A 27,316-nucleotide genomic window follows, 5' to 3' on the forward strand; every position below is an offset into this window, starting at 1 on the left:
ACGAAAATGATAATAAATAATTAAAATGAAAAGAAAGTAAAGTAAATGAGATAATAATATAAAAGAGAGCTGTATCTACATTATTCTCTTACTTACTTTACTTTCTCTCCACTCTAATTATTTATTATCATTTTTCCCGAACTTTTATTTTAATTTTCATTTGGCCATTGAGACGTCTATAAATTATTATTTCTCCCGTGACGTTGCACAATACATTATATTTCTTTTAAAAATATTAGTCTTTCCATCCTAAGATAGTTGTGGTCTTTTTTTCAAAGAATTTAAGAAATTGATTTGTTAAATGTTAAAATGGAAAGAGTAACATAAGAGAATAAATAAAGTAAGCGAAGTAAAGAGAGAGAATAAATCAGTAAGAGAGATGAGGAGAAAATAGTAAACCTGAGATGAAGAGAAAGTAGTGAACATGTTACTCAATTACCTTGAGACAAATAAAAGAAATACGACTCAACTACCTTGGAACAGAGGGAATATATACTACAGAAGAGTATTAAATTATTATCTATCTAAAACAGAAAATAAAAAAAATATTACTCCCTCCGTTACCTCATAGTTGAGGTGAAACTTTTCCGCACAAAGTTTAAGAAAGGGATATTGAGTATGTTAAATAAATAAATAAATAAGAGAGAGATAAATGTAGAGAGAATAAAGTAGAAAGTGAATAAAAAAAAAAGAGAAAAATGTTACTATATACTCCCTCCGTCCACAAAAAATAGGACACTTTGTGAATGACACGGGTTTTAATGTAGAATTGGTAAAGTAAGAGAGAAGGATAAAAAGTAAGAGGGAAAGGGAAAAAAAGTAAGAGATAAGTAGTGTTAGTGGAATGTGGAGTTCATATTATTAGAAAGAGAGAAGGGAAAAAAAGTAAGAGAGAAGTTGTTGAAAACTTTCCTTTTTTGAATGTGCCCTATTTTTCGTGGACGGAGGGAGTATGAAAATAACTCAACTATAAGGGAACGAAGAGAGTAGTAATATATTCATACATAACCATTGATTGAAATCTGATATATATAAACTATAAAAACTAAAACCACACATCAACATGTAATTAAAAATGCATTTCGATGGTGAAACTGTTAAATATGGATTTAGAGATGTATTGTAAAAGTTTGATTAGGGAGAAACTATAATCTTTCAACTGTATTTTTCATTACAGTAAGCATCTTATACATAGCATGATACATGAGTGTTGTTTCAAAGCAGATTCGAGGGAGATTTATGAACCTGCATGCGAGTAGTGATCAATCAGTGATTGCGAGAAGCGATCGAGTGAAAGTGAGATGAACTAGGGTTTCGAGAGGAAAACCCTAGCCGCGTGAGGAGTAGAGAAAAATAGTACTTACATTACATAATTATCGCATGTAAAATAATACAGGTAAAGTCTAATCGGATACATTGCATGTATACTTATCCAAAACAAGTATTCCATCTCATCTCTCGTTTTGATCCGATATGAATTTTAAGTAATGTAAAAAAAAGTGTGTGAAAAAAATTAGTGGGATGTAAATTCTAAAAAAAATTAGTTGAACGTAGATTCTACTTTTATTTGAAGAAAACAAATAGATGTAAGTTGATTATATTTTTTGTTTAATTACTTATAAGGAATATTGACACCTAATATCATGGAACTTTAAAAAATTTGGTTGAAATTGACAAATAATATCACGAACTTTACCCTGAGTTTGTTATTTCTCACCAATGAAAAAAATACGGCTATATTAATAGATTGAAGAACAATTTTGGAAGGTGTGCTTCAAGAAAAACTATCTTCAAAGATTGAAAAACTTGAAACTCTCGAAATTATTGTCGAGAAATTACCGATAAAATTCGTAAAATAAAATTATTTGCCTTAGTTTTTGCATTGGTGGGAAATAACAAATATATGGTAAAGTTCGTGATATTATTTGTCAATTTCAAAGTTCGTGGGAAAAAATCCAACTTTTTGAAAGTTCCATTATATTAGGTGTCAATATCTCTGCTTATCTATACATATATAAAAGTCGAGTTTTGGCCTCCTTTTGAAATATTTATAAATTTTGTCCTTATTCTTTAATATTTATAAGTCATGTGACCAATTTGATTATTTATGGAATAACTAATTTCTTCCAATGGTCATTACATATACCACTATATTATATTTATGTATATTTACGTTACATTATTACCACACCAAAGAAAATAATTTGGGCGTTACTTTTAATAAAAAACGTTTATTGATAATATTGCCAGAGCTTAATTGAAATATTTGGAGCTAGAATATCGATTCAATGTAAATACAATTGTAAAATCATAAGATGTCGTTTCATCTTTAGTGCAGCCCTTCTTTATAATTCAAAAAAATATTATTTGATTAATGAATCTATAAATTTTAGAGTTACTATATATAAGGGAGTGATCAATTATAACTAATTAGCAATTTCAAACTAAGATTAAATCTTAGCCATTAGATTAGAAGATCCAGTGGTTGAAATAATGTCACATAGATTATATTTTTAATAAAGAAAATTAATAAATAAAATTAGAGGGTATTAATTCAATTTCCTCTCATTAAAATCATCTTAAAACTTTAAATTTACATAGCTCTCTCGATTTAAATTATTTTTTTCGCAAAAAATATATCAAATTAAAGATAATTTTATAAGGATTCCAACGAGATCTCAATTGCATATGTTCCGACGACGTTCGGATGATGAAATTTGATATTTTTTATTTTAAATTTCGTAAATGTTGTTAACTAGGCCTGCTTATTCGGCCGGTTCCGGTTCTACCCGGTCCAGTTGACCGGGTACCCAGTTGCAAAATCTCATGAATCTTGGAACAGGAACCGGATCCGGAACCGTCCGGTTCCGGTTTGGAACCGACCGGGTAAGAACCGGCCGGTACCGGTTTCGAACCGGAACCGATTTGTAGTTTTAATTTTAATTTAAGTATACTAATTAACGAAAAGTTGTTTATTATTTACCTAATTTTAATCTGACACCAAACTAGATTTAACTTATATATAACAACAATTACATTATCTCCACTTAGTATCAAGAAATATGATTCTCACATTAGCCCACGAGTTATCTGTGATGTCAAACCAGAATTACGGTATATTCTTTCGCATGTTTCCTCAATTGGTAACCTCCACCTTGACTCCTCTAAGAGCTTTCATGATCTGTTAAAATTATTTTTGTTTAAAGAACTCAAAGTATAATGGTAAATAATGATCCAAACACATAAATTGGAAAATTATATTGTCAAACCAAGAGTAGCATTTATTTTAAGCAATATCAAAGTAGCAAAGGAATACATTCAGTAATACTAAAGAATCAAAACCAACCTTGATAATAATAAATGAATTACCGTTAATTACTATACTTCAATTTTAGTAAAAAAAAATTAAATTTAATACTCTCTCTGTCCCATTAGAAATGAAACGTTTGCTTTTTTGCACATGTTTTGAAAAAATAATAATAAATAGTTAAAGTGGAGAAAAAATTAAGTAAAAAGAGAATAATATAAAGGGGAGTCTCATCTACATTATTCTCTCTCTTACTTTATTTTTTCACCACTTTAGTTATTTATTATAATTTTTCCAAAATAAGTGCGCAAAAGTAAACGTTGCATTTTAAATGGGACGGAGGGAGTATATATTATTCGGTTCCGGGTAGAACCGGAACCGGAATTTATGAAAACATTAGAACCGGAACCGGATTCTTCGGTTCCGGTTCTTCATTACCCGATCGGTTCCGTTCCGATTCCGGGTACCCGAGAACCGGAGAACCGGTTAAGCAGTGCCTATTGTTAACCAGATTTTTATCAACAAATACATTAAAAAATCATCTCAATAAAACCATGTAAAAATCTCAATAAATATGTGTTGATATTTTCTTGTACTAGTGTTGATATTCTTATGTCATAATGTTGATATTTGTAATACATTATGTTGATATAAAAAAACATTCATGAAAATTATCATATGATAACATAATGAAGATATTACCCTTTTGTTGATATTTTGTCTACTATTTATTGAGATTGGTAAGATTTAATCTCATTCACTCATTTTAAAATCTAAGGGTAGAGATTTGGTCTTGATTTTGGATTATGGTGTTATAAGCATTAGAATATGACCCACTATCTATATATATATATATATATCTATACATATATAAAATGCGAGTTTTAGCCTTCTTTTGAAATATATATAAGTTTTGGGGTTTAAATATGAATATTTGTGAGATATGGGTGATTGAGTATAAAATAGATGATTATTGACATTGTAATTACAAATTTTCAGTCATTGTTTAGAAATTAATTATAAATTATTGCATGTATACAATGTGAAGTAACGGTCAATCATCATGGTGGACTAAGCAACTAAGCATTGAAACTCATTTATTCATAATAAGAAACATGTTATAACTTTTAATTAATGGCTATTAACAACAAAAATGAATAAGAAAAGTCAAATTTTGTAACCTTTATTGTCTTAATTTATAATTATGTTGTTTTATTTCCATGATCTCTCATGGACTAATTTTGTGCTTATAAAAGGCACAGAGTTGTAGATGAATCACACACCGAACAAAAGCATTTTCCATTCTCTCTCAAGTTCTCAACATTTTGTTGTACATTTTAGGAACATTGTATTACTCAATTTTTGGAGCCCCATCAAGTTCATCAATACCTAGCAGGTTTGAGATGTTATGTACGTTAGGAGGATTTCATATTTGGGGATAATACGTCAATCCGAGAGCACTACTTGTAATGTAATTTGTCTTGCTGAAAGAGATGATTTCATGTATTGTTGTTTTTTCATTTGATTGCAATAGTTAGAGTACCGCATGTATATATGGTTCGAGAATTTTATCCCAATATTTCTTACAATTCTTAGAGAGGGAAGAATCGAAACATTCTTGACTCGAGAATTTTATCCTAATATTTCTTACAATAGTGAGTACCACGTGTATATATTGTGATTTAAATTTTTCAGTAGAGAGATATGAATGATTGTTTTAAACATATTTTTCAAAAGTATCAACACTTGATACTCTCTTCTTTGTTGTCTAAATAATTGTGTTTGTCTTGGTTCCATTTTAAGTAGTGGAGTATATTTATTGAATTGTTATTTATACTAGTATATTTTTCTACTTTTAATCTTATATAGTTATACTATTTTTTATTTTAATTAATTAATTAATAATTTAAAATCGTATGATGAAAAAATATTTCGTCGTGCATCGCACGTGGGTTAACACTAGTATATATAAAAGATGAGTTTTGGCCATTATTTTAAATACTTATAAGTATTGGGCAAATTTTGTATATTTATTAAGTATGACAAGGCGTATTATATAGTTTCTTCCTTTTTGTAAAGAATAGCATTTTCAGTTATAAATTTGACGTGTAGTTATTTCCAAATGATTAAATATTTGAGCCCATAAATTATTTCATGCCAATGTGTAAGTAACATCCATCTATTTGATCAATTTTAATTAATTTAAAATAAAAAAATTAATGTATCACTAAATGATTGGTCATTGAAAAGTAATGTTAGCCTTTTAGTAACGGTCACTAATTAAATTATCATTTGATATTTGTTTTAATTGTTATTATTAACTAGATAAATGAGGTCTTTCTTTTTTGTCTATATATATATATATATACACGCTTCTTTTTAGTCGTGAAATTATCTTTTTAGTTTGGTCTTTTTGGCATTTCTCAATGACAAATTGTTTAGAGAATGGAATAGAGGGATCATGGACGAAGATCGATGATGTGGTGGGATTCTATGTAGCATCATTTTACCGCCGACATACCGATCATGCTCAATTTGCATTTCTTGGTTTGAAAATAGAGGGATCGTGGATGAAGGTCGATGATGTGGTTGGATTCTATGTAGCATCATTTTACCGCCGACATACTGATCATGCTCAATTTGCATTTCTTGGTTTAATCTTTTTTAGTATTTTATTATTATTAGTCTGGTTAATTGTAGATTATGTTTATTCTATGTTGAGATTAAAAGTGTAGTATGCAAATAGTTGTAAACTATATATGTTAATCTTAGCTGCTAGAAGAATATTTATATAGACAACATTAACATGTAATCTGCAGGTGTTCAAAACGAGATATTACCGAGAGTAACCCATTAACAAAGCCCGAATACGTTGCACATATTCAACTCAATAGCAATATTGCTGGTTTTCTGCGTGGAATGCTTAATGTTGGCATAAACATGGTGAGATTTAGTTATGGATTTCCTACTAAGGCCATTGAAAACTGTACAACTTGCTAGACGAAACTAGCTATGCATTTTGATAATGCATAATAATATGTCTTTAATATTGTATAAATATATATTTTTTATTTACAGCATTGTATTTGTATATATTTGATATTAAAGTATGACCTTATTGTTATTTTTTCTTTATAATTATATTTTTCGCCCCTTTTCATTTTTTTAATTATGTTTTTCATTCCTTTCCATTTTCTTAACTATATTTTTCGTTTCTTTCACCATATTCATTTATCAATTATGATAAAACATCATGTCTATTTTTAATATTAGTATGAACTTATTGATAATTTTTCTTTTTAATTATATTTTCATTTCTTCCATCTGCTTTTATTTATTAATTGCTATGTTTATATTTTTTACATGATGTTACCACAATTTTTTTCTTTTATATTTTAATCATTACAATATTTTTAATAGTAATGATTAGATTTTTAGTCTATTTATATTAGTACTTTCTAATTGATCTATGTTATAAAATTTATGTTGAAATTATAACCGCCCAATTTCTAGGTTGATTTATACGAAAGTATTATTATTATTGGTAAAATTAAATGCAGTTTGTTTAGTTTTTATTTAATTTTATTGAAAATTATACAAATTGTCAAAACTTGCTATGCATATTGGTTATTGATTATAATTTTGTTCTTTTTAAAGTTATGAAAGTATTTAATTGTAGTTTTAGGTGAGATGAATGACTTTAAACAAGGGAAACAAATTATTTTACCTTTGAGTTCTAATGGAGAGTGACGAGTTGTGAAGAATGAAAAGTTTTAGTTTATAATGACGAGGGTGATGGTCTTTTAATTATAAAATTTATGTAGTGTACAAAAAAGTTTTTTTAAAATTATGAGTATTTACCCTTTGGTTTAATTATTTATTGTGATAGCTTTTATCTTCTGTTCCATGATTTAACATTTGAACATTATATTATTTTATTTATTTAAAATTTATTATGTTGCAATGTTGATTTCTATATATGTTCAATTATCATATAACTAAAATTTGGTTGGTTATTTTGTTAATTATTAATACCGATTCTAATTTTATTTAATTAATTTAAAATTTAAAAATTAATATTTTTAAAATATCATATTCTGTGCATCGCAAGGGGGTGATACTATTAATAATAATACATAACTTTTATTCTAATAACAATACAATGAAAGTAAATAAGTTATTGTAGATTTGATCAATTGACTTATGACATGTTTGGTCACCCTGATAACTCATCTAGGTTCATGGATTTCCATCCGTAGATGAGTTATCACCTCTACCAAACATGGCCATGGTACATGTCATGTGGCATTTAATAAAATCCGATTTCTAATTATTTTTTGGCGATACAATTATCCATTAAAATTAAGGTAGTTACAGTATATTAGAGGAAGAAAATTTTCAGTGCGTATACTGAATGTGGATTATACGGCCTATGTAAGTACTAATATACTGATGTATTAAAGCATATTGATATTGTGTCTAGCATAGAAAATCAATATACTGATATTGAATGATAAATGATAGATATGTTAATATTTTACTTATTTTTGAAAATAAACATAACACAAATATTTTGATTTCTTAATTTGAGAAAGGAGGTTCTTCACAAGTTATCCTTAATTTGACATGTATTTCGTGAAAAAAATAATTTAAATCAAGAAAATTGTGAATTTTTTTTAAAGGTTTGAATTTTAATAGTATATTTTTTAGGAAAGAGAAAATTATTAGCTTTACTTAACCGTCACCTATATTTTATATCTTCCAATAATACCCTTATAATTCAATTATATGTATTGGTTTTTAAATCTTATTTTAAGAAGGATTCTTTATGGATTATGACACAATTTTTGTGACAAACCGACCTTACTGCAAAAATATTAAGAGGCACTAGGATTTGGAGAAAGTCAACCATCCAAATAACAAAATAACCAAATGTAAAAACGTGTTGCTATAATCGCTGAAGACGATGAATATATATTACTAATATAAGCTCGAGATCTCTGCTACCGCAATTCGGTGGCACTTCGGAAAATTAAATATTGAAAAAAAATATATATTTATCTTTAATAGGTGGCACTTCGGGAAAGTTAAATAGTACTGTATTTTATTTTTTACATTTTTTTGTCGGCATTAGCTAGATATCTTGCTGTTTCCCAGGACCATTTTATTTAAGTCACTATTTTTATTAATTTTATATTTTCTTATCTTGTTATAAACAATCTTTCAAAAACTGAAATGGTATGCAAACCGACAAAGTTTTTACTCCCTCCGTCCCGTTTAATACGTTTTTTTTTTTTAGTTTGTCCCAACTAAGATGATATATTTCCTTTTTTTATAATTATCTCTCTCCAATTAATGCACTCAACCTTCTCTCACCAATTAAACACTTTAACCAATAACTCCTAAAATCTCGTACCGGCTAAGCAATGTGTCATCTTAGACGGGACGGAGAGAGTAGTTTATATTCTTCGAAGTGGTTGGATCAATCTAATTACAAATCGAGCTGGATTACGTAACAAACAATAAACATACAAGGTTTGTATCCACGCAAAATAAAATCTAAATATACAAACGCAGAATAAAATTATATATAGAGAATATATTTAGGTTACTTTTAGTTTTTTTTCGTGTCATTTTAATAGATGATAATCTAAAATAATCTAACAATAGAATTAAACCTTGATTTATAAAACGATATAAAACCGATTAATAATGATTTCTCGTATTTTTGGTTAATCATTGACCATCAGATCGCCTAATCTTAGGACCACAATTTGACATGTATTTCTATATTAAGATGCATTTTGTTTTGATCATTTTCCTATACATTGGGATGTGATCCATATTTTAAATTGATAACGGACAACTATATCAACAACCTACATTATGAATGTCAACACAAAGACACATGGATGTAAACTAATATCAACAACCTACGTTATGAATGTCAACACGAAGACATTTGTATGTCAACTTAAGGTAGTTGACATTCATATGTCTTCTGTTGACATATAATTATAAATGTCAACATGAAGACATACATATGTCAACTGCATTTAGGTTGTTGACATACAAATATTTCTGTGCTAACATCTATGATGTAGATTGTTGATATAATTGTCAGTTATAAATTTAAGATAGTTGTCAACCTAACAGGACCAATACAAATACAAGAGTGGGTAGTGATAAAATGCAACTCTAAATGTACAAACTTCAAACTATGAACTGAACCATTAAAAAATGTTAATAGATGAAAAAATAACATCAAGTAAAAAATGTCAACACAATATCAACCGTGACATTGTGTTGACATCTTTATAATCTTTTGTTGATACTCCCTTCGTTCCTTCATAGTTCAGTCATTTTTCCATTTCGGGAAGTTCCTCCATAGTTGAGTCATTTCCATATATAGTAACTTTTTTCTCTTTCTTACTTCACTCTCTCTTACTTTATTATCTCTACTTTATTCACTTTATATTTTATTCTCTCTACCTTTTCCTTTCTCTTACTTTTTTATTTATTTATTTAACACACCCAACATTCATTCTAAAACTCTGTGCCGAAAAGTTTCGCTTCAACTATGAAGAAATGAAGGGAGTATTATTTTGTTATCTGTTGAATTTATAACGATCTAGATAATAGTTTGGAGTTTGTATAATATTTAGACTATGCATTTGATTACATCTTATAAAACTAAGTACTATATATAAGTGATGAGACTCGTATTTCAGTAACTTATTTAATTCACATTTTCTATACTCTCTCCGTCCCACTTTAGGAGTCCCAGTTTACCATTTTTGGGTGTCCCATTTTTGGAGTCCCGGTTGGAATATTCCATAAATGGCAATAGGCCCCACATTCCACTAATCTTTTTTCCAATCACATTTTATTATAAAACTAATACAAAAAAGTAGGACCCACATTCCACTATCTTTTTTCATCAATTTTTCTTTACATTTCTTATAATCCATGCCGAACTCAACCGAGACTCCTAAAATGGGACGGAGAGAGTGTTTCTTAAAATTTGTGCAATAACTAAATAGGACTACTAAAAGAGGGAGTATTTTGATTGTTTTGAAAGAATAAATTAGGTATTCCTATTAAAATTACCACCCATATCCTAACTTATTTATGAAATTCCAATTTGTCCTCACTAACCCTGCGCCGCTTTCCCATCCTCAATCCACAAGCGAATTCAACACTTGTAAAATACAAATTGATTTGACCAGAATGAGGTTGCAGCGACACTGTTATCTATTAGGTTTTCTTCTCGCTTTCAGTTGCCATGTCAAACAATGGAACTATGGAAGGTTCCTTTATTTTGTAATTTACCAGAGAAGTGTAAACAGTCAATTCCTCATTCCTCGTTTACATGGGTTCAATTTTCAATGACGATATGTATCGGAGCAAATGGAGCAAATACGCTAACTGGGTATTTCAACACAAAATCGTCGGGCCATTGCGCTATCTGCGGGCCTTCCATATAGCATAACATACAAACCAAACGTCATACATAATCTGTTAAGTCCTCTCAACAGACAAACCAAACGTCATACATAATCTGTTAAGTCCTCTCAACAGACAAACCAAACAGGCCCCAAACGATACAATGTGTCCACATTTATTACTAAATCATTCCGGAATGGACTAATTAGCATTCCGAAATGGACTGCAGAAATATTGAATTTTAATTAAGATAGAACGTGTCCACATTTAGTACTAAATCATCGAAAACATCATTATTCTTATCTATCTAGTAAGAATAAGACATTATCCATTTAAATAATATTAATAAATTCTCGAAAACTATGTCGCCTCATCTAACTCGTGTTTTTATATTTAAAGTACATGTTATCACTTTTTTAATCTGCAACTTTTATTATTTTAATTTTCGTTGTCATGATTCATTTGGCCATTGAGACGTCTACTCGTTAATTTGAATTTGGTGATCAAATTACTTATCCATAGGTTCGATCCTAAAATCAATTGGTGATAGGATTGGTCCATATGATTAATATACAAGTTTCAGTTTTATATTGACAACGATATAAAATATGTTATTTTTAGTTTTAATTGTCAACACCCTCCCTCAAATCCTTCAAGGTGAAGCATAGGAGTTTACACCCTCCTTCAAATCCTTCAAGGTGAAGCATTGGAGTTATATACTAGTTTCAGTTTTATCTCGACACCGATGTGAGACAGTTATATGTTATTTTTAGTTTTAATTGCCAACACTAAGCCCAAATTTTAAGCCCACTAAGCTCAAATTTTAAGCCCAGATATACTGCTGGGTCAGTTAAATTTGATCCACAGTCGGCGACCCGCTCTGATACCATGATACCAATTGGTGATAGGAGGAGTGACCCATAAGATTTATATACTAGTTTCAGTTTTATCTCGACACCGATGTGAGATAGTTATATGTTATTTTTTTAGTTTTAATTGCCAACAGGATGCTCCTTGAGCTGATCTTATAGTTCTATATGGCATGATATGATTGTCGGAGTAAACATATACTCCCTTTATCCCACTCTAAATAATACAGTACAAATTTTCTGTTTGAGATGACCAACTCTAAATGACCATTTCTAAATATAGAACCATAGTCTCTCTATTTTTTCCTTATTTCTTGCCTTCATCTCATTCAGATTTTATTATAATAATAATATATAAAAGTATACATTTCACTATTTTTTATATTTTTTTAATTACATTTAACAAAATCCAAGTCAAGTCAAACGGAGCTAAATAAAGGCAGAATACATGTGACACAATGGTTTAAAAGAGGAGAACTATCAAGCACATCCAAAGGTAAACATAATCCATAGCCATGGCCAACTTCCTCCAAACCTTAATTCCTCTGATATCCTTGCTCCTCGCCGCGGCCAACTCTGAAACAACCTACTACGATTCCACCAACCTAAACCAAGACCTCCCTATTTACCAAGGCGACGCCCACTTCCACAGCCCTTTATACCGCCTCACGAAAACCAACGCTTCCGGCTACCCACAGAAGAACAGTGTCGGCCGAGTCCTGGATCCCGGGATCTTTAAGTTTGAGGGGCTATTCCTCTTCACATGTCTCTTTCAATTTGTTATCACTCCCGTAGACACCACGCCAGCCGACGGCCTCACCTTCTTCATCGCCCCCGCCGGCACCACCATCCCCGACGGCAGCGGCGGCGCCAACTTTGGAGTGTTCAGCCCACAGGGGCCGAATTCCAACATTTTCGCAGTTGAATTCGATACCTTCTTCAACGCTGGAATAGATGCCACGAGTTTCCCTCATGTTGGGATTGATATCGAAAGTCCAATATCAAGTAACTTGACGGTTATCGGGAACGATCTGATCGGTAATGTGGTGAGTGCAAGGATATTTTACGAACAAGTTACTAATTTCTTGAATGTTAGTGTGGCAATGGGAGGAAAGAGGTTTGAGGTGAGCTATGTGGTTGATTTGAGCAGTATTCTTCAGAAAGAGAGTAAAGTGGGCCTCTCTGCCGCTACCGGTGAAGGAGTAGCCATTTTCGACATCAGAACTTGGCTATTTAACTTCATCAAAGGTTCTCCGACGGTCGACAACTATTTGTCGACTGCCTAGTTTATGTAGTGAATAAAGACTTAGTCACTCATGTGTACCGAGTCCAATAATAAAATCACCAATCTCTATATTTCTACTAATAGATGAGATGAGATGGAAATTGAACCCATTCCTAGCTTTCGATTTATAACTTACCCCGTTCCATATTAATTGACATTGTTTGACTTGGCCTGAACCTTATGCTTAGTAAAATATGATTCTTTTAGTAGTACAAGAATAATAAATAATTATAAACAACCTAGTGCTCGATTAATTGAGACCAATTAATTGACACTATTAGATTAGGAGATACTACTCCTTTCGTTCCCATTAATTGACACCAATTTTTCTTTGCGTGATTAATTGATATCCTTGGTTTACACTCCTTTTATCCTCTATTGATTGGCAAGGATTTTAAGAAATGTACTGGAAAATAGGAGAAAAAAAAGTTAATAGAAGATGAATCTTACTTTCGTATATAGTTTTTATAATTATTCTCTTTTCTACTTTATACTCTATTTATCTAACCTTTAAATATCAATTTTTTTAAATCTATTTTCCAGAGAAAGATACAAATAGAATGTGATGGATGAAGTATAATTAAGTTTATTTATCTAACTAACGAGTTATTTAATGTAATTAATTTATTTTTTCTATATTTATATATATATATACTTAGGGTTGTGATAAATTGCTAACTAATTAGCAATTCCAAATTGATACCAATTCTTAGCCATTAAATTAGAAGATCTAGTGGTTGAAATAATGACACATGTATTATATTTAAAATTTTAAATAATTAGTAAATAAACTTAGTGGTTAACTGCTCCAAAGAGCATGAACTTTTGCAAAAAGTTTGATATTTCCATCAATTTCAAATGTTGCACCAAAAATCACGAACTTTGCCGGGTTGTGCAAATTTCCCATCTGACCCGACCCGACAGTTTTCCGGTGTAAACTTATCCTACGTGGCAGCTGGAACACTAAACGATGTCGTTTTGTGTTTTGAAATTTTTCTTTTCAAAAAATCAGTGAACTCCCTTAATCTCCACTCTCCTCACTTCACTTCGCCCAAATCCGTCACCTTCCACCTCCACCATCATTTACCGCCGGCCCGTCACCTCCACCATAACCCCGGCGATTCGCCGTCGGAGAAGTACCGAGAGTCTCCCCTCTCTGCTATCTCCCTCGCCCGACGGAGATACCCAACAGAGAAATCCCCAAAATCCCATCGACACCCCGATTCAATCGGAGCTTTCAGGGCTTCGGACGCAGTAGCAGCAGCGCACCACCGCGCACTCCCCCGCCGTCTCCCCCATCTTGCTCCCCCTCCTTCTGATTTTCGTGCCGCCGCGCTGGCTCGGCAACGCCGCCACTGTCGTCAGCAGCGGCTGTCTCTTCGCCATAAAGTAACAAAACGAAGTTCTACTTTGGCCAATAAAATATACTCCCTCCGTCCCACATAATTTGGGGCACTTTGACCCGACACGGATTTTAAGAAATCTAATGAAAAGTGGGTTGAAAAAGTTGGTGGGATGTGGGTCCTACTTTTAAAGTATTAGTTTTATAATAAAATGTGAGTAGAAATGAGTTAGTGAAGTATGAGGTCTACTACCAAAAATGTTAAAAGTGAAATGAGTAAAATTATGTGGGACGGCCCGAAATAGAATAATGGGTAAAATTATGTGGGACGTATAGTTACAAAACTATTTTTATGGAAAGCATGAACTATAGTTCCCTATTTAAAAATATAGTAACAAAACGAATCCCCCATATTTCTACAAATATAATAAATTAGGGTTAATTTTATCTAATTTTTATTCCATGTCATTATCCACATCACCATCCACGTCAGACATATACACACGTCAGCACACTACTTAGCCGGAAAACCCGACTTGGGAAATCGGAGCACGTTGGCAAAGTTCGTGATTTTTGGTGCAACATTTGATGTTGACGGGAAATACCAAACTTTTGCCAAAATTCATGTTTTTTGGAGCAGTTAACCCTAAACTTAAAGGGTATTAATGTATATTCTTATATATATGTTGGTTAAAACTAAATCATCTCCAAACTTTAAATTTACATAACTCTCTCAATTTAAATTATTTTTCTACAAAAAGTATAGTACAAATTAAAGGTAGTTTTATAAGGATTCTAACGAGATCTCAATCGCATATGTTCTGACGACATTCGATGATCAAATTTGATAATTTTTATTTCAGTTTTCATATATTAACAAATGCATAAAATAAATTCAATATAATGCATGCAAAATATCAATAAAACTGTATTGATATTTTGGTGACTTGTGTTGAAATTTTCATGTTATGTTGATATTTGTAATACACTATGTTGATATAAAAAAAAACTACGAAAATTATGTTATGATAACAGAATGACGACCTTACCCATTTGTTTATATTTTTTCTAATATTTATTGAAATTCATGAGGCTTAATATCATCCTTTCATCTCAAAATCTAAAGGTGTAAATTTAGTTTTAGTTTTAGATTATGATGTTATAAGCAATATAAGAGTACTCTATATAATTAATTCTAAATAAATCACATAAGTAATTTTTTGGACTGCCTACAATTGGGCTGCCGTAAATTAAACCTTAACAGCCTTATGGAAATCAGCTGCTTTTCGAAGGAGATACATGCTCAATCAGATGCGGTCCTAGCCCAGTTAAATTGCAAGGTCCATTTCACAATCAATTATTAGCCCAGTAGATGATAAACGAAGAATAGCCCAGAACATCTCAGGGATTATAGTCACGCTGTCAACATGGATTAATAATAATCCGAAATATTGCATGTAAGTTGAATTGTTTTCTCACAAATCATTTATAGTTTCGACTAACGAAAATATGTTATTTAATCACAGACTATATATATATATTTCATTTCACTTTTACTATTTTTATTATAAAATCAATATATAAAACATCTACTAATTTTTTCTATCACTTTTGTATAAAGTAAATAATTTCTTAATTTTTTCTCTCACTTTTGTATAAAGTAAATAATTTCTTAAAATTGACTATCTTTTCTATCACTTTTGTATAAAGTAAATAATTTCTTAAAATTGATGGATAGTTGACATGCTGGATTGTCACTCTTATGCACTCTTACTTTGCTCCAATATTGTTTTATGTACTCTTGTCGTCCGCCATTATAAGGAGTCATTTGAGTTCGACACGGTCGTTAAAAAATACTCTCTCCGTCCCAAGATAAGTGACATATATTCCTTTTTGGGGTGTCCCACTATAAGTGACCTATTTAGCAAAAAGTCACCTCTCTTACTTTATTCTCCACCTATTTTATTCTATCTTCTCTCCTCTACTTTTCCCTCTCTCATACTTTACTCTCTCCACTTTAACTTATTTAAATACCAATCCTTAAACCCCGTGCCCAAAAGAAGTAGGTCACTTATCTTGGGACAGAGGGAGTATAAAAAAAGTCGGTGAGAGAAAAGATTGTGGAATGTGAGACATATTTTTATATATTAGTTTCATAATAGAATGTGAATGGAATGAGTTAGTGGAACGTGAAGTGTACCTAGTAGGTGAATCGGGACTCCTAATGACGGACGGATTAAATAAAATGATAAACCGGGACTCCAAAAGACGGACGGAGGGAGTACAATGTAAACATTTCAAAATTCTGAAAATGAAAGGGGGGGGGGGGTACCACTAGCGGATCTACGTTAGAACAACATGGTACGAATTAGGGGTGGCAAAATGGGTAGCGGGTATCGGGTAATTCCCATTTCGACCCGATACCCGGCGGGTATCGGGTACTCGCTACGCGACGATAACGGGAAACGGGGCGGGATTGGGTAGTGTATTTTAGAATTTTGCGGGTAGCGGGTATACCCGCTACCCGCACGGGTATACCCGTTAGTCCCGTTTATACCCGTCTTTGGAAATATGATGCATACGTACTCTGATAATATTTTGATTATTTTCACTTTTTCAAGAGAGATATTAGAAATGACCTCATTTTAAATAGTTCACAATTGAAATTTTTGCATGAAGAATTGAAGATTGAAGAATAAATAAATAAAAAAAAACAAAAAACTCAAATCATAGTGTAGCAAGTCAGCAAGACAACAACACTCCAAAATTCATTCACTTGTATAAAATTGCAATAGTAGATGACTTGCATAGATGATAATTACTAACGAAAACTTAAAGCATAAATGTAAAATTAGTTTTATGAACTCATATTTTTGGTTTGAAGCACTTTATGCACAATTAAAGTTAAAAGCACCGATTTCGGGTCGGGTACGGGTAGCCGCAATGTCGGGTACGGGATACCCGACACGGGTATCGGGTAATCCCGTTTCGTTGCGGGGCGGGTATTGGGACTACAAATTTAGTCGAAATCGGGTACGGGTACCCGACATGTCGGGTGCGGGTACCCACGGGTTACCCGTTTCGCTACCCCTAATACGAGTGTATAGCCTTGCACATCCGCGCAGCGCGGGTTCGAATCCCTTCAGCACCAGTATTTTCTCTTTCAAGTGTATATTTTATCAATGTTTTTATCCTCTACGTTCTGTTGTTTATTATATTTTCTAGTACCAATCTACTCATTTATTTTCTCTTTACAATATCTTCACTATTCATCAATATTGTTATTCTCTTTAGCCTATTTTCTCTGTTCATTATTTTCTTGTATGGTTCTTTCTTTTATTTTATTTTTTCCTATTCGATATAATGCATTTAGTGTATAATTATTTTGCAAATGTATTTAATTTATATTTTGTCTATTTTATTGTAAAGTATTTTAATTTTTTGAAAGTATATAATTATTTTATCTTTTTGTTTCTTTTACATCCATTACTTCTAATATATTTAATTTGTTCTTATAAAACATTGTTTAATTCTCTGTATTTATTTTTATCTTTCTAAGTTTTCTATATACAATGACGTTTATCATAAAAAAAATTACGATTAAATTGTGATTAGAAGATCGGAAGAATTTTGGTTATAATTATTTTTTGCACCCCCAGGTTAGAAATCCTGGATCCGCCAATTGGGGGTACCATTAATGAAGAACGTTGTCATTAAAAGAGAATGGTTGTATAGTTATTTGGGTGGACAATCTAAGCTTCTAACCGGTACTGCGTACATGATCAAATAAAGCACATTGATATTGCACATTTTGTTCGGCAATCCTTCATGAAATTAAGTGCTAAACTTGGGGTTATAGCACCATCTTCCCTGGGATTGAGGGAGTGTATATGTTAAAGATGGTGCAAATACCACTCTTCAAATCAAAGCAATGCTAATGCATGAAGACGTTCATGAACGGAAATTAGATGTGAAAAAGGATGAGGGACACTTGTCAAGCATTGGTGATGGTCCTGAGAGTGAGAAGTTTCCAACTCAAAGCATGGACCAGATGAGCTCGTGAATGGAATTTGATGTAGTGTGGTCTGATTCCTGCATTTGTTACTAGATTTGTTAGTTATGCTTATGTGTATCGTAAAGGGTTTATAGACTCTTCATTAGATTAGCATAAATACAGCTAGATGTATTGTAATCGGTATTTAATTAAAATACCACATTTGGCTATATACATCCCTCATCTTTCTTCTATTAATGGTTTTTAAGCTTTTCCTTCAAATATAAGACAAAAATTAAATAACTCCTATATTTATATATATACTTTGAATCAATTTATGGCTAGCAAACCATTAATAGAATTAAGAAAGATGAGCGATGTATATTGCCAAATTTGGTAAGTATATTAAGTACCATTTCCTCAACGAACCACTGCACAGCTACTATAAATAGTTAAACATCATAATCCATTTTCACCACATCAAACATTCTCACAACAAGCTAGCATCAGCCATGGGCCTCTTCCAAAACCTAAAGCCTATGACCGTATCCTTGTTCGTCATTCTGGCAATGACGACCAAGGCCTACTCGCAGAGCGAAGCCACTTCCTTCACGTATGATTTCTACGGCGACAAGACCACAACCCTAACCTACCAAGGCGACGCCTTCTTCCCATCAGACTCGACCTTCCTCCGCCTGACAAAGACCGACGCCGCAGGGGTCCCAGAGAAGAATTCTGTCGGCCGAGCCCTCTACACGGAACCGATACTGTTCCGTGCAGAAGGGGCAGTAGCGTCATTCGAAACCACCATAGACTTTCAGATCACCTCTAGGGAGGGCGACAATAACCCGGCGGACGGGCTCGCGTTCTTCATGGCGCCTGTTGGCTCCACCATCCCCGCGGGCAGCTTCGGGGGCGGCTTGGGCGTGTACAACGTATCGTGATCGGCTCCGAATGTTTTCGCTGTGGAATTCGACGTGTACGTCAACTCTGACTGGGATCCTACCTTTCGCCACATTGGGATCAACATCGGATCGAAGACTTCAAGCAATGTTACAAAGTTTGAGGGTACGATCGGGCAGCGGGTCTGCCCGAATAAACTACGAGGCAGAGACTAAAGTGATTTCTGTTCATGCCACGTCAGCAGAAGGGAAGTTTGAGGTGAGCTTCGTCTACGACTTGGGCGCTTTGCTGCCTGAACAGGTTCAAGTTGGGCTTGCCGGCTCTACCGGCCTGTATGTGGCCGTGCACGACGTCGTATCCTGGTATTTCAGCTCCACCCTCGTGCATGATCACATGAACGAGTTTGAGGGCGCCAAAACCATCCACCTCTAATTGTAAGTCCTATTATGTGTAAGCATTATGCATGTTTGTGCTTTATTAATTATATAATAGTAATAAATAAGGAGTCGAGGTCGAACTTATAAGTTCGATGTTCGTTTGTGTGAGTGCGATCAATTATATGGAGTATTCCATTATGTTATGTTATAATTCGTCTGTGGTTGTTTTGTTTTTTTACATGATTCAGAGCCTTATCGCAGTGAATAACGGCGTGTTGTGGTTCGAGTGTTAATTAATGACTCAATTAGAAAGAAGAAAGTCGACGGAAATGGTATTTCCACGAACAAGGTTGTTAATCATGTGGCACGTAAAATAATTCCGAAACATTCTAATTAAGACATGGTTTGAACTTTGAACTTTGTCGATTAAACAAGATATACCAAAATTAATCAAGTCAAGATACAAATAGACCAATTTAATACTACTCTCATAGTTTTTAATTATTACACGTTTCATTTTGCCAATTTTGATTCGTTTAGTCTTATTTAATTTTTACTAGTAAATAAGTTTCATTTTCATTAAATCATTTTATTTACATTTTATTATAAAACTAATACTACATCCGTGATGTGAATCCGGGAAGTGCCAAACCAATAGAACAAACGAAGGCATCCAATGAACCACACCGAAGTTGGGGTCCATTTCAAACATCAATATACCTATCAAGATGGTGTCCAAATGCTCTTATAAGACCATCATTGTCTTCATCGTCAAAAGAGCTTCGCGTGAGTACCTTACACGCCTCAATCGGAGCCCGGATGAGGAAGTTATGGTCGTTTTACGAAAGCCGCGCAGTCCAACAAGCAAAACGCCCGACCACAGAGAAAATGCCCGGGCAAGGCCCCAAAATGCCCGGGCCGGGCGTTTTGTCCGAAAATGTCAATTTTCAAGATTTTAAAGACTATTTTCCCTATTACTTTTGTTTTTAGTATAAATACTCTTTTGTAGGGTTTCATTCTCAGCTTTTGAATATTTGTAAGAGACAATTTCTCCATATTTGAGAGCTCACCTTCTTCATCTTTTGAAGACTTATCAAATTCCTTCGGGTTGCATTCGATCTTTTGCCGGGCTAAGGTTGATTGTAAATGTATTCTTGCTAGTTCTTGTGTTGCTAGTTTGTGGAGCCATTAGGTGTTTGTATGTGAAAGTGCCTTTGGGATTTCTTTCTTGTTCTTCACCTAAATCATAACACTAATCCATCATCTATCCTTTTATCCATTTTTCTTGTTCCATTTCTTGGTTTATCATGTTTATTTGTTGGGTTTATTTACAAGAATAAGTCCGGGGCAAATTCATGAGTCTTCAATCTATAAGATTCACATTATTTGGTATCAAGAGCCATTGGTTCTTGTTCTTGTAAGAAAAGAAAAAAAAAATCCCCAAATGTTGAAATTGTTAGAAAATTGTCAAAAAAAAAGAAGAGATATCTCCAAATCTATCCATGGGCATTAGCTATAAACTTGCATATGTGTTGTTGGGTACGTTTATGTGAATGTTACAAAGTTATAGGCCGAAATTCCATCAATTGTTGGGTCTATTGTTGTTTAGTGAAATTGTGCACACAAATTGTTTGTTGTTTTGTCCCTTTGGCCTTGCACCCCACTTTCACTAATCTTGTGGCTTCTTGGACTAGTTTTCACTTGCCTAGTTGTGTATCTTGTTTGTGCTATTTGTGCAACTCTTGGGATTACATCATCGAGAGCAAGTGAGGGAGAGTATCTAGCCACTAAATCTCTAAGCCTTTCGAGAGACATTGGGTGTGAGTTTGGGGAATTGGGGACATACTTTGTGGGTTGGGAAGTGAGCTCCTCACTAAAATCTCCATTCTTGGGTGTGTGCGTTGTTTGTGTTACTAACAAAAGGGACGTGTCCCTAGTCCTTTTTATCTTCTTTGTAGGTACCCGAAAATGCCACCACATACGAGGAATTCTAGGTACAATTCGCCTAGAAGGGAGGATGGGGACGACATCGCGTCCACATCCGACGACACCCTCAAAGAGATGTTTTCCTCAATCATGAAGGAGATGCACGAGGTGCGGGGAATCATGAATTCTATTCAAGGGGGCTTTACGGCATACCATGGTAAGAGTGGCTACAAGTCAAGGTACCATGATGATGAACTTGATAGAGGGAGTAGAAGGGAACGAGTACCAAAGTTCTATGGAGAGTCTCACTCTAATAGGATGAAGGATCATGGTCATCTTAAGGTGCATGAGTGGTTAATGGGGGAGGAAGTCTCAAGTAAATCAAGGGAGAACTCAAGCCCTCGAAATTGTGGTGGAGACACAAGCCGAAGAAGCATCCCACCAAAGAAGGTGAACCTATCTCATCCTAGCTATCACACGAAGGTTTCATCGTTGTTGTCATCCAACTTCACTCCTTCAAAGAGCTTGTATCAAAATAAGTGTGGCGATGTTAACCACTTTGTTAAAGAGCATGTCAAGCATAGAGTGGATTTTGTTGCCGATGATGATGAAGAGTCTTCCACGGCCGTACATGGAGAAAACGCTCGCCCAACTTTCAATGATGGTGTGTCTAGCATGGTGGAAGCCGAGGACGAGTGTGAGCCATTAAAAGCCCTTCAAGTATTGAGCATTGAAACGAAGCCAAATGAGATTGCTAAAGTAAATGAGTACTTGAGGAATGAGCAAGAGAGAGAAGAAAATATAGAGTGTGAGAAAAGGCTAAAAAGTGAGATGCAAAAGCCAAGAGAGAGTGGTGGGGGTGAGTGTGAATCAAAACAACCAAGAGAGAAAAACTACAAGCATGTGAGAAAAAAAAGTTGCTTGTTAGATTCTAAGATCAACCTTGGGAGGGCTCTAAATCACCCTATCCTTTTTGCCCTTGGTGAGGAGAATGACCCTTATTTCACTAATTTTTTTAACGTGTCTTTTCTCTTTGATGGATTTTTGAAACATGGATTGGAAGTATTGGAATGTGAACTCTGAATCGTGGATGCACCAAGTAACTTCTTAACGGTGATGAACTCATGGAAACAAGGTCAAGTTGAATCACCTCTTTCCCAAGGTTCAAGTATTCTCACCTTAACTTGTGATAATGATTTAATGAAGCAAGTGAATGTGATTGGTTTTCAAATGCCCATTTGTGTTGATACTGGTATCACTTGTGGTTTGTTTGATATGTGGCATGATAATCTTGATTCATTACTTGCTAAGTTTAGTCTTACAAGTTATAAGGATCCTTTCTTGTGTGTCCCTAGCCCTTCTAAGAATGTAAATTCTTTTATGAAGGCAATGTTAGATATGTGGATTGGTAGAGTGGGTGAATTTGGGACCAAGAGGTACAAAGTGTATTATGCATGTGTGTCTTGGCATGATAGGTTCTATTATTGCAAGACAATCAAACCTTTTAATGGAGTTGGTATGTTTTATGACTATTTTGTCAAAGATCTTACAACAAATGGTTTTGTTTTGAGGTGCCTTGTGAATTAATTGTTAGGCTTTTGTGCCTCCATATCTTGTGCTTATATTTTGGACTCGTTAGAGTATGATCAAGGAAAATGTCTTGATGGGATGCACATTTGTGTTAGGAGAAAACTTGGTAACCATACCATTGCTTATGAAATTGAGTATACATGTGTAGTATGGTTAGGTTGTAAATCCTATGCTTCTTACTTGATGCAAGCTTCATTCTTTGATTATAGCCTCCTAATCCCTAGTGGCCGAATTTTTCCAATATTGTTATTACTTTATGATCATGATGACGGTATGATTGATGAGGTCATATATGCATTAGATATACTCCACATGGAGATTTGCAATCTTGGCTATATAGCTCTCTACACCCTTGGTAAGCCTAGTCCATCTTCTAGAACTATGATACTTGATTTGGACTTACTTGGTTTTGTAGGTATGCTTGATCCGGATTTGAGGACAAATCCTTCAAAAGAAGAAGGGAATGATGTGAATCCGGGTGTCCGAAAGACGAATCTAAGAACCGGATTTGAGGAAAAATCCTTTCAAAAAGAAGGAGAGGATGATGTGAATCCGGGAAGTGCCAAACCAATAGAACAAACGAAGGCATCCAATGAACCACACCGAAGCTGAGATCCATTTCAAACATCAATATACCTATCAAGATGGTGTCCAAATGCTCTTATAAGATCATCATTGTCGTCATCGTCAAAAGAGCTTCGCGTGAGTACCTTACACGCCTCAATCGGAGCCCGGATGAGGAAGTTATGGTCGTTTTACGAAAGTCGCGTAGTCCAACAAGCAAAACGCCCGACCACAGAGAAAATGCCCGGGCAAGGCCCCAAAACGCCCGGGCCGGGCGTTTTGTCCGAAAATGTCAATTTTCAAGATTTTAAAGACTATTTTCCCTATTACTTTTGTTTTTAGTATAAATACTCTTTTGTAGGGTTTCATTCTCAGCTTTTGAATATTTGTAAGAGACAATTTCTCCATATTTGAGAGCTCACCTTCTTCATCTTTTGAAGACTTATCAAATTCCTTCGGGTTGCATTCGATCTTTTGCCGGGCTAAGGTTGATTGTAAATATATTCTTGCTAGTTCTTGTGTTGCTAGTTTGTGGAGCCATTAGGTGTTTGTATGTGAAAGTGCCTTTGGGATTTCTTTCTTGTTCTTCACCTAAATCATAACACTAATCCATCATCTATCCTTTTATCCATTTTTCTTGTTCCATTTCTTGGTTTATCTTGTTTATTTATTGGGTTTATTTACAAGAACAAGTCCGGGGCAAATTCATGAGTCTTCAATCTAGAGGATTCACATTAATCCGTCTCACTCAATTAATCTCATTATCCTATTTATGACGAAAAACCGAAATAAATGGAGATGAAAAATTATAAAGCGGAAGTATACTAAACTTCATGTGGGATAATTTTGTGTTGATTTGCCTTTGCATCGGTTGTAACTTATGGACAATCATAGACGTTCTCTTCAATATGTTATAGAGATAATACATAAATATGGAATCGTTCGATTTCTGATATTTGAAGACCATAACTTATCTTTATAGAAAATATATGATGTATTTATATAATAAATACATAACTAATTTTTGGTATTTACACTTAAACCATAATAACTTAACAAATGGATCATTTAAATTAGCCTAATAATTCTTATAATCTCTCATTTAGTGTCCTTTGCATAATCAAACGTAACATAGGATCTATTTGCCTGATTATGAGGTCAGTTAATTCACATGTTAAACATATAATTGAAGGTTAGAACACAAATAATTCATGCTTAAAAAATATAAATCCTAAAACATGAATTCTACTGCTTAGGGTTACCGAATTAATTCTCCAAAGAATCACCGATTGTTTGCTCCTTCTCCACGTGACGATCTTAATTCAAAACTCGAGCATGGATACTTTTAACTAAATCTCATACTGTACTTTAATTCTACGTTATTATAATTAATGAATTATTTAATGTATTTAGAAATTTATCTATAAAATATTACTTCCATACGAGTATAAAATATTTTGGGCAGCCCACATAAATTAAAACTTGTCAGCCTGTTGGAAAAGAAATCAGGTGCCACCCAGCTGCAATTTTAAGTTGATGAAAGGGCCTAGCCCACTTAAAATACAAGGTCCAGATTATTCTTACACACAATAAGTTACCCCAAAAATTGCGCCTATCATTCTTCAACCTTCCACATCTCCGGGATTCTCCTCACGCCGGGAAACACAAGGTCCCCGGTAACTGGTCGTCCTTGGAATTCTAGAAGGAATACAACTCAGTTGAATTAATATTTAATCCCTTCTTGATAATTCCGTTGATCATTTCAAATTAGAATATCTAATAGTATTATCTTTTAGTTTCTCAATTGTAGTTTTAGTTAAATGGTCTCAATTGTCTTTTCAGGAATGTACACAAAAAATAACCTCATTTCAAAAAGTGGAAAGTTTATATATCATACTTTACCTACTTTTTCTCATTTCTCTCGTACTTAATCTACTTTTCACCCCAACTCTCTTATTTTACTTTATTTTTGCTACCCATTTCTCCTACTTTACCAATTTCACATTAAAACATGTGTCATGCACAAATGAGACTATTTTTTATGGACAAAGGGAATATTATTTATTAAAATGTTATTTTGTCATGAGGTTCACATTTTATTTCTGTTGATTCTCTATTATATGCAAATGAAATTCGTTTTCTCACTAATTCTAAGATCACATGATGTTAAAAAAAAAATACGAGAGGAATTAAATAGTATACGTATCTTTAAGAAATTTCATTACCATCTCGAACATAGTCCACAGAGACGTTCATGATCATAGAAACGAACACCGAACTTATTAGTACGACGTCGAGTCCTTATTTATGTCACACAAATAAGTATTATACATAAACGATACACGAAAACACACAATTACAATTCGCTGTGTCACGCCATTAACGGACAAGGGTGGAGCTGAAATACCACGAAACTACGTCGTGGACAGCGACGTGCAGCCCGCTCGAGGCAGCGAGCCCGACTTGGCCTTGCTCGGGCAGCAAAGCGCCCAAGTCGGACACCAAGCTGACCTCGAAATTGCCCGCTGCTGCGGTGGCGTAGACGGTGATCACTCTAGTCGCCGCCTCGTAGTTTATCCGGGCAGACACACGCTGCCCGTTGGTGCCCTCAAACGACGTCACATTGCTAGAAGTCCTCGAGCCGAGGTTGATCCCAATGTGGCGGAAGTTCGGGTCCCACTCCGAGTTCACGTACACGTCGAATTCCACGGCGAACACGTTGGGAGCCAGCCCCGAAGCGTTGTACACGCCGAAGTTGCTCCCGCCGCCGCCAGACGGGATGGTGGACCCCACAGGGGCTATGAAGAACACGAGCCCGTCGGCCGGGTTGTTGTCGCCCGACCTAGAGGTGATCTGGAAGTTTATGGTGGTCTCAAATGACGCTACTGCCCCTTGTGCGCGGAACAGTATTGGCTTCGTGTAGAGGGCTCGGCCGATAGTGCTGGTTTGTGGGATCCCCGAGGCGTCGGTCTTTGTCAGGCGGAGGAAGGTTGAGTCTGGTGGGAAGAAGGCGTCGCCTTGGTAGGTTAGGGATGTGGGTTGGGAGCCGTAGAAGTCGTACGTGAAGGAAGTTGAATCGCTCTGAGAGTAGGCCTTGTTCGTCATTGCCAGAATGACGAACAAGGCTATGGCTGCTGAAGAAAGGAGAGGCTTTAGGGTGTGAAAGAGGGCCATGGCTTATGATTTAATGAGATGTTGTAAGATTATTTTGTGTTTGATGTGGTGAATGGCTTATGGTATTTATAGTAGTTGTTCAAGGGACGCACCTCCACAAAAATATTCCAATATTCTTTTGATTTCAATTCAACTTTAACAATTTTAGTTTTTTATTTGTGGAGATTTTTTGTTCCACTATTGGTTATCGCATTTTTTCAATTTCTCCCCTCTCATCCATTAAGTTATATACTCCTTCTGTACAACAACATTACGTACACATCTTTGATGTCATGGTAATTTAGCACCACTCTTGCTCCATTCTCATTTTAAAATTTGGTCGATCGCATATCATTTAGGTTAAATCCATATTTGTATTTATTGTATGATATACTGTATTTTGTTTAGCTGTTCCTCGTACCTAATATATAAGTATAATTTCTTACAATTTTTTAATTGTGTAGATTTTCTATCTATTTGTTTCTAAAGTTCTTCACAGTTATTATATGTACTATAATCAGGGCCGGACCCCCCAGCCATATGAAATATGACTATATATA

General features: G+C 34.1%; 4 protein-coding genes across 4 annotated transcripts; 3 read left to right on the forward strand and 1 right to left on the reverse strand.

The window, feature by feature from the left end:
- Window positions 1-12,137: 12,137 nt before the first annotated feature.
- On the forward strand, window positions 12,138-12,908 carry LOC125220529 (mannose-specific lectin alpha chain-like). The gene has a single exon (XM_048122690.1). It carries the CDS (start codon window positions 12,138-12,140, stop codon window positions 12,906-12,908), a length of 771 nt encoding a protein of 256 aa, XP_047978647.1.
- A 5,847-nt stretch (window positions 12,909-18,755) lies between these two features.
- LOC125220530 (agglutinin-2-like) lies at window positions 18,756-19,187 on the forward strand. Its single transcript, XM_048122691.1, has one exon. The coding sequence runs from the start codon at window positions 18,756-18,758 to the stop codon at window positions 19,185-19,187; it is 432 nt and encodes a 143-aa protein (XP_047978648.1).
- Window positions 19,188-19,197: 10 nt separating this feature from the next.
- On the forward strand, window positions 19,198-19,578 carry LOC125220531 (lectin 9-like). Its single transcript, XM_048122693.1, has one exon. It carries the CDS (start codon window positions 19,198-19,200, stop codon window positions 19,576-19,578), a length of 381 nt encoding a protein of 126 aa, XP_047978650.1.
- Window positions 19,579-25,982: 6,404 nt separating this feature from the next.
- On the reverse strand, window positions 25,983-26,777 carry LOC125220532 (lectin CPL-like). Its single transcript, XM_048122694.1, has one exon. The coding sequence runs from the start codon at window positions 26,775-26,777 to the stop codon at window positions 25,983-25,985; it is 795 nt and encodes a 264-aa protein (XP_047978651.1).
- Window positions 26,778-27,316: the final 539 nt, after the last annotated feature.

Source organism: Salvia hispanica, chromosome 4 (assembly GCF_023119035.1).
Source record: "Salvia hispanica cultivar TCC Black 2014 chromosome 4, UniMelb_Shisp_WGS_1.0, whole genome shotgun sequence".
NCBI classification, from domain to species: Eukaryota; Viridiplantae; Streptophyta; class Magnoliopsida; order Lamiales; family Lamiaceae; genus Salvia; species Salvia hispanica.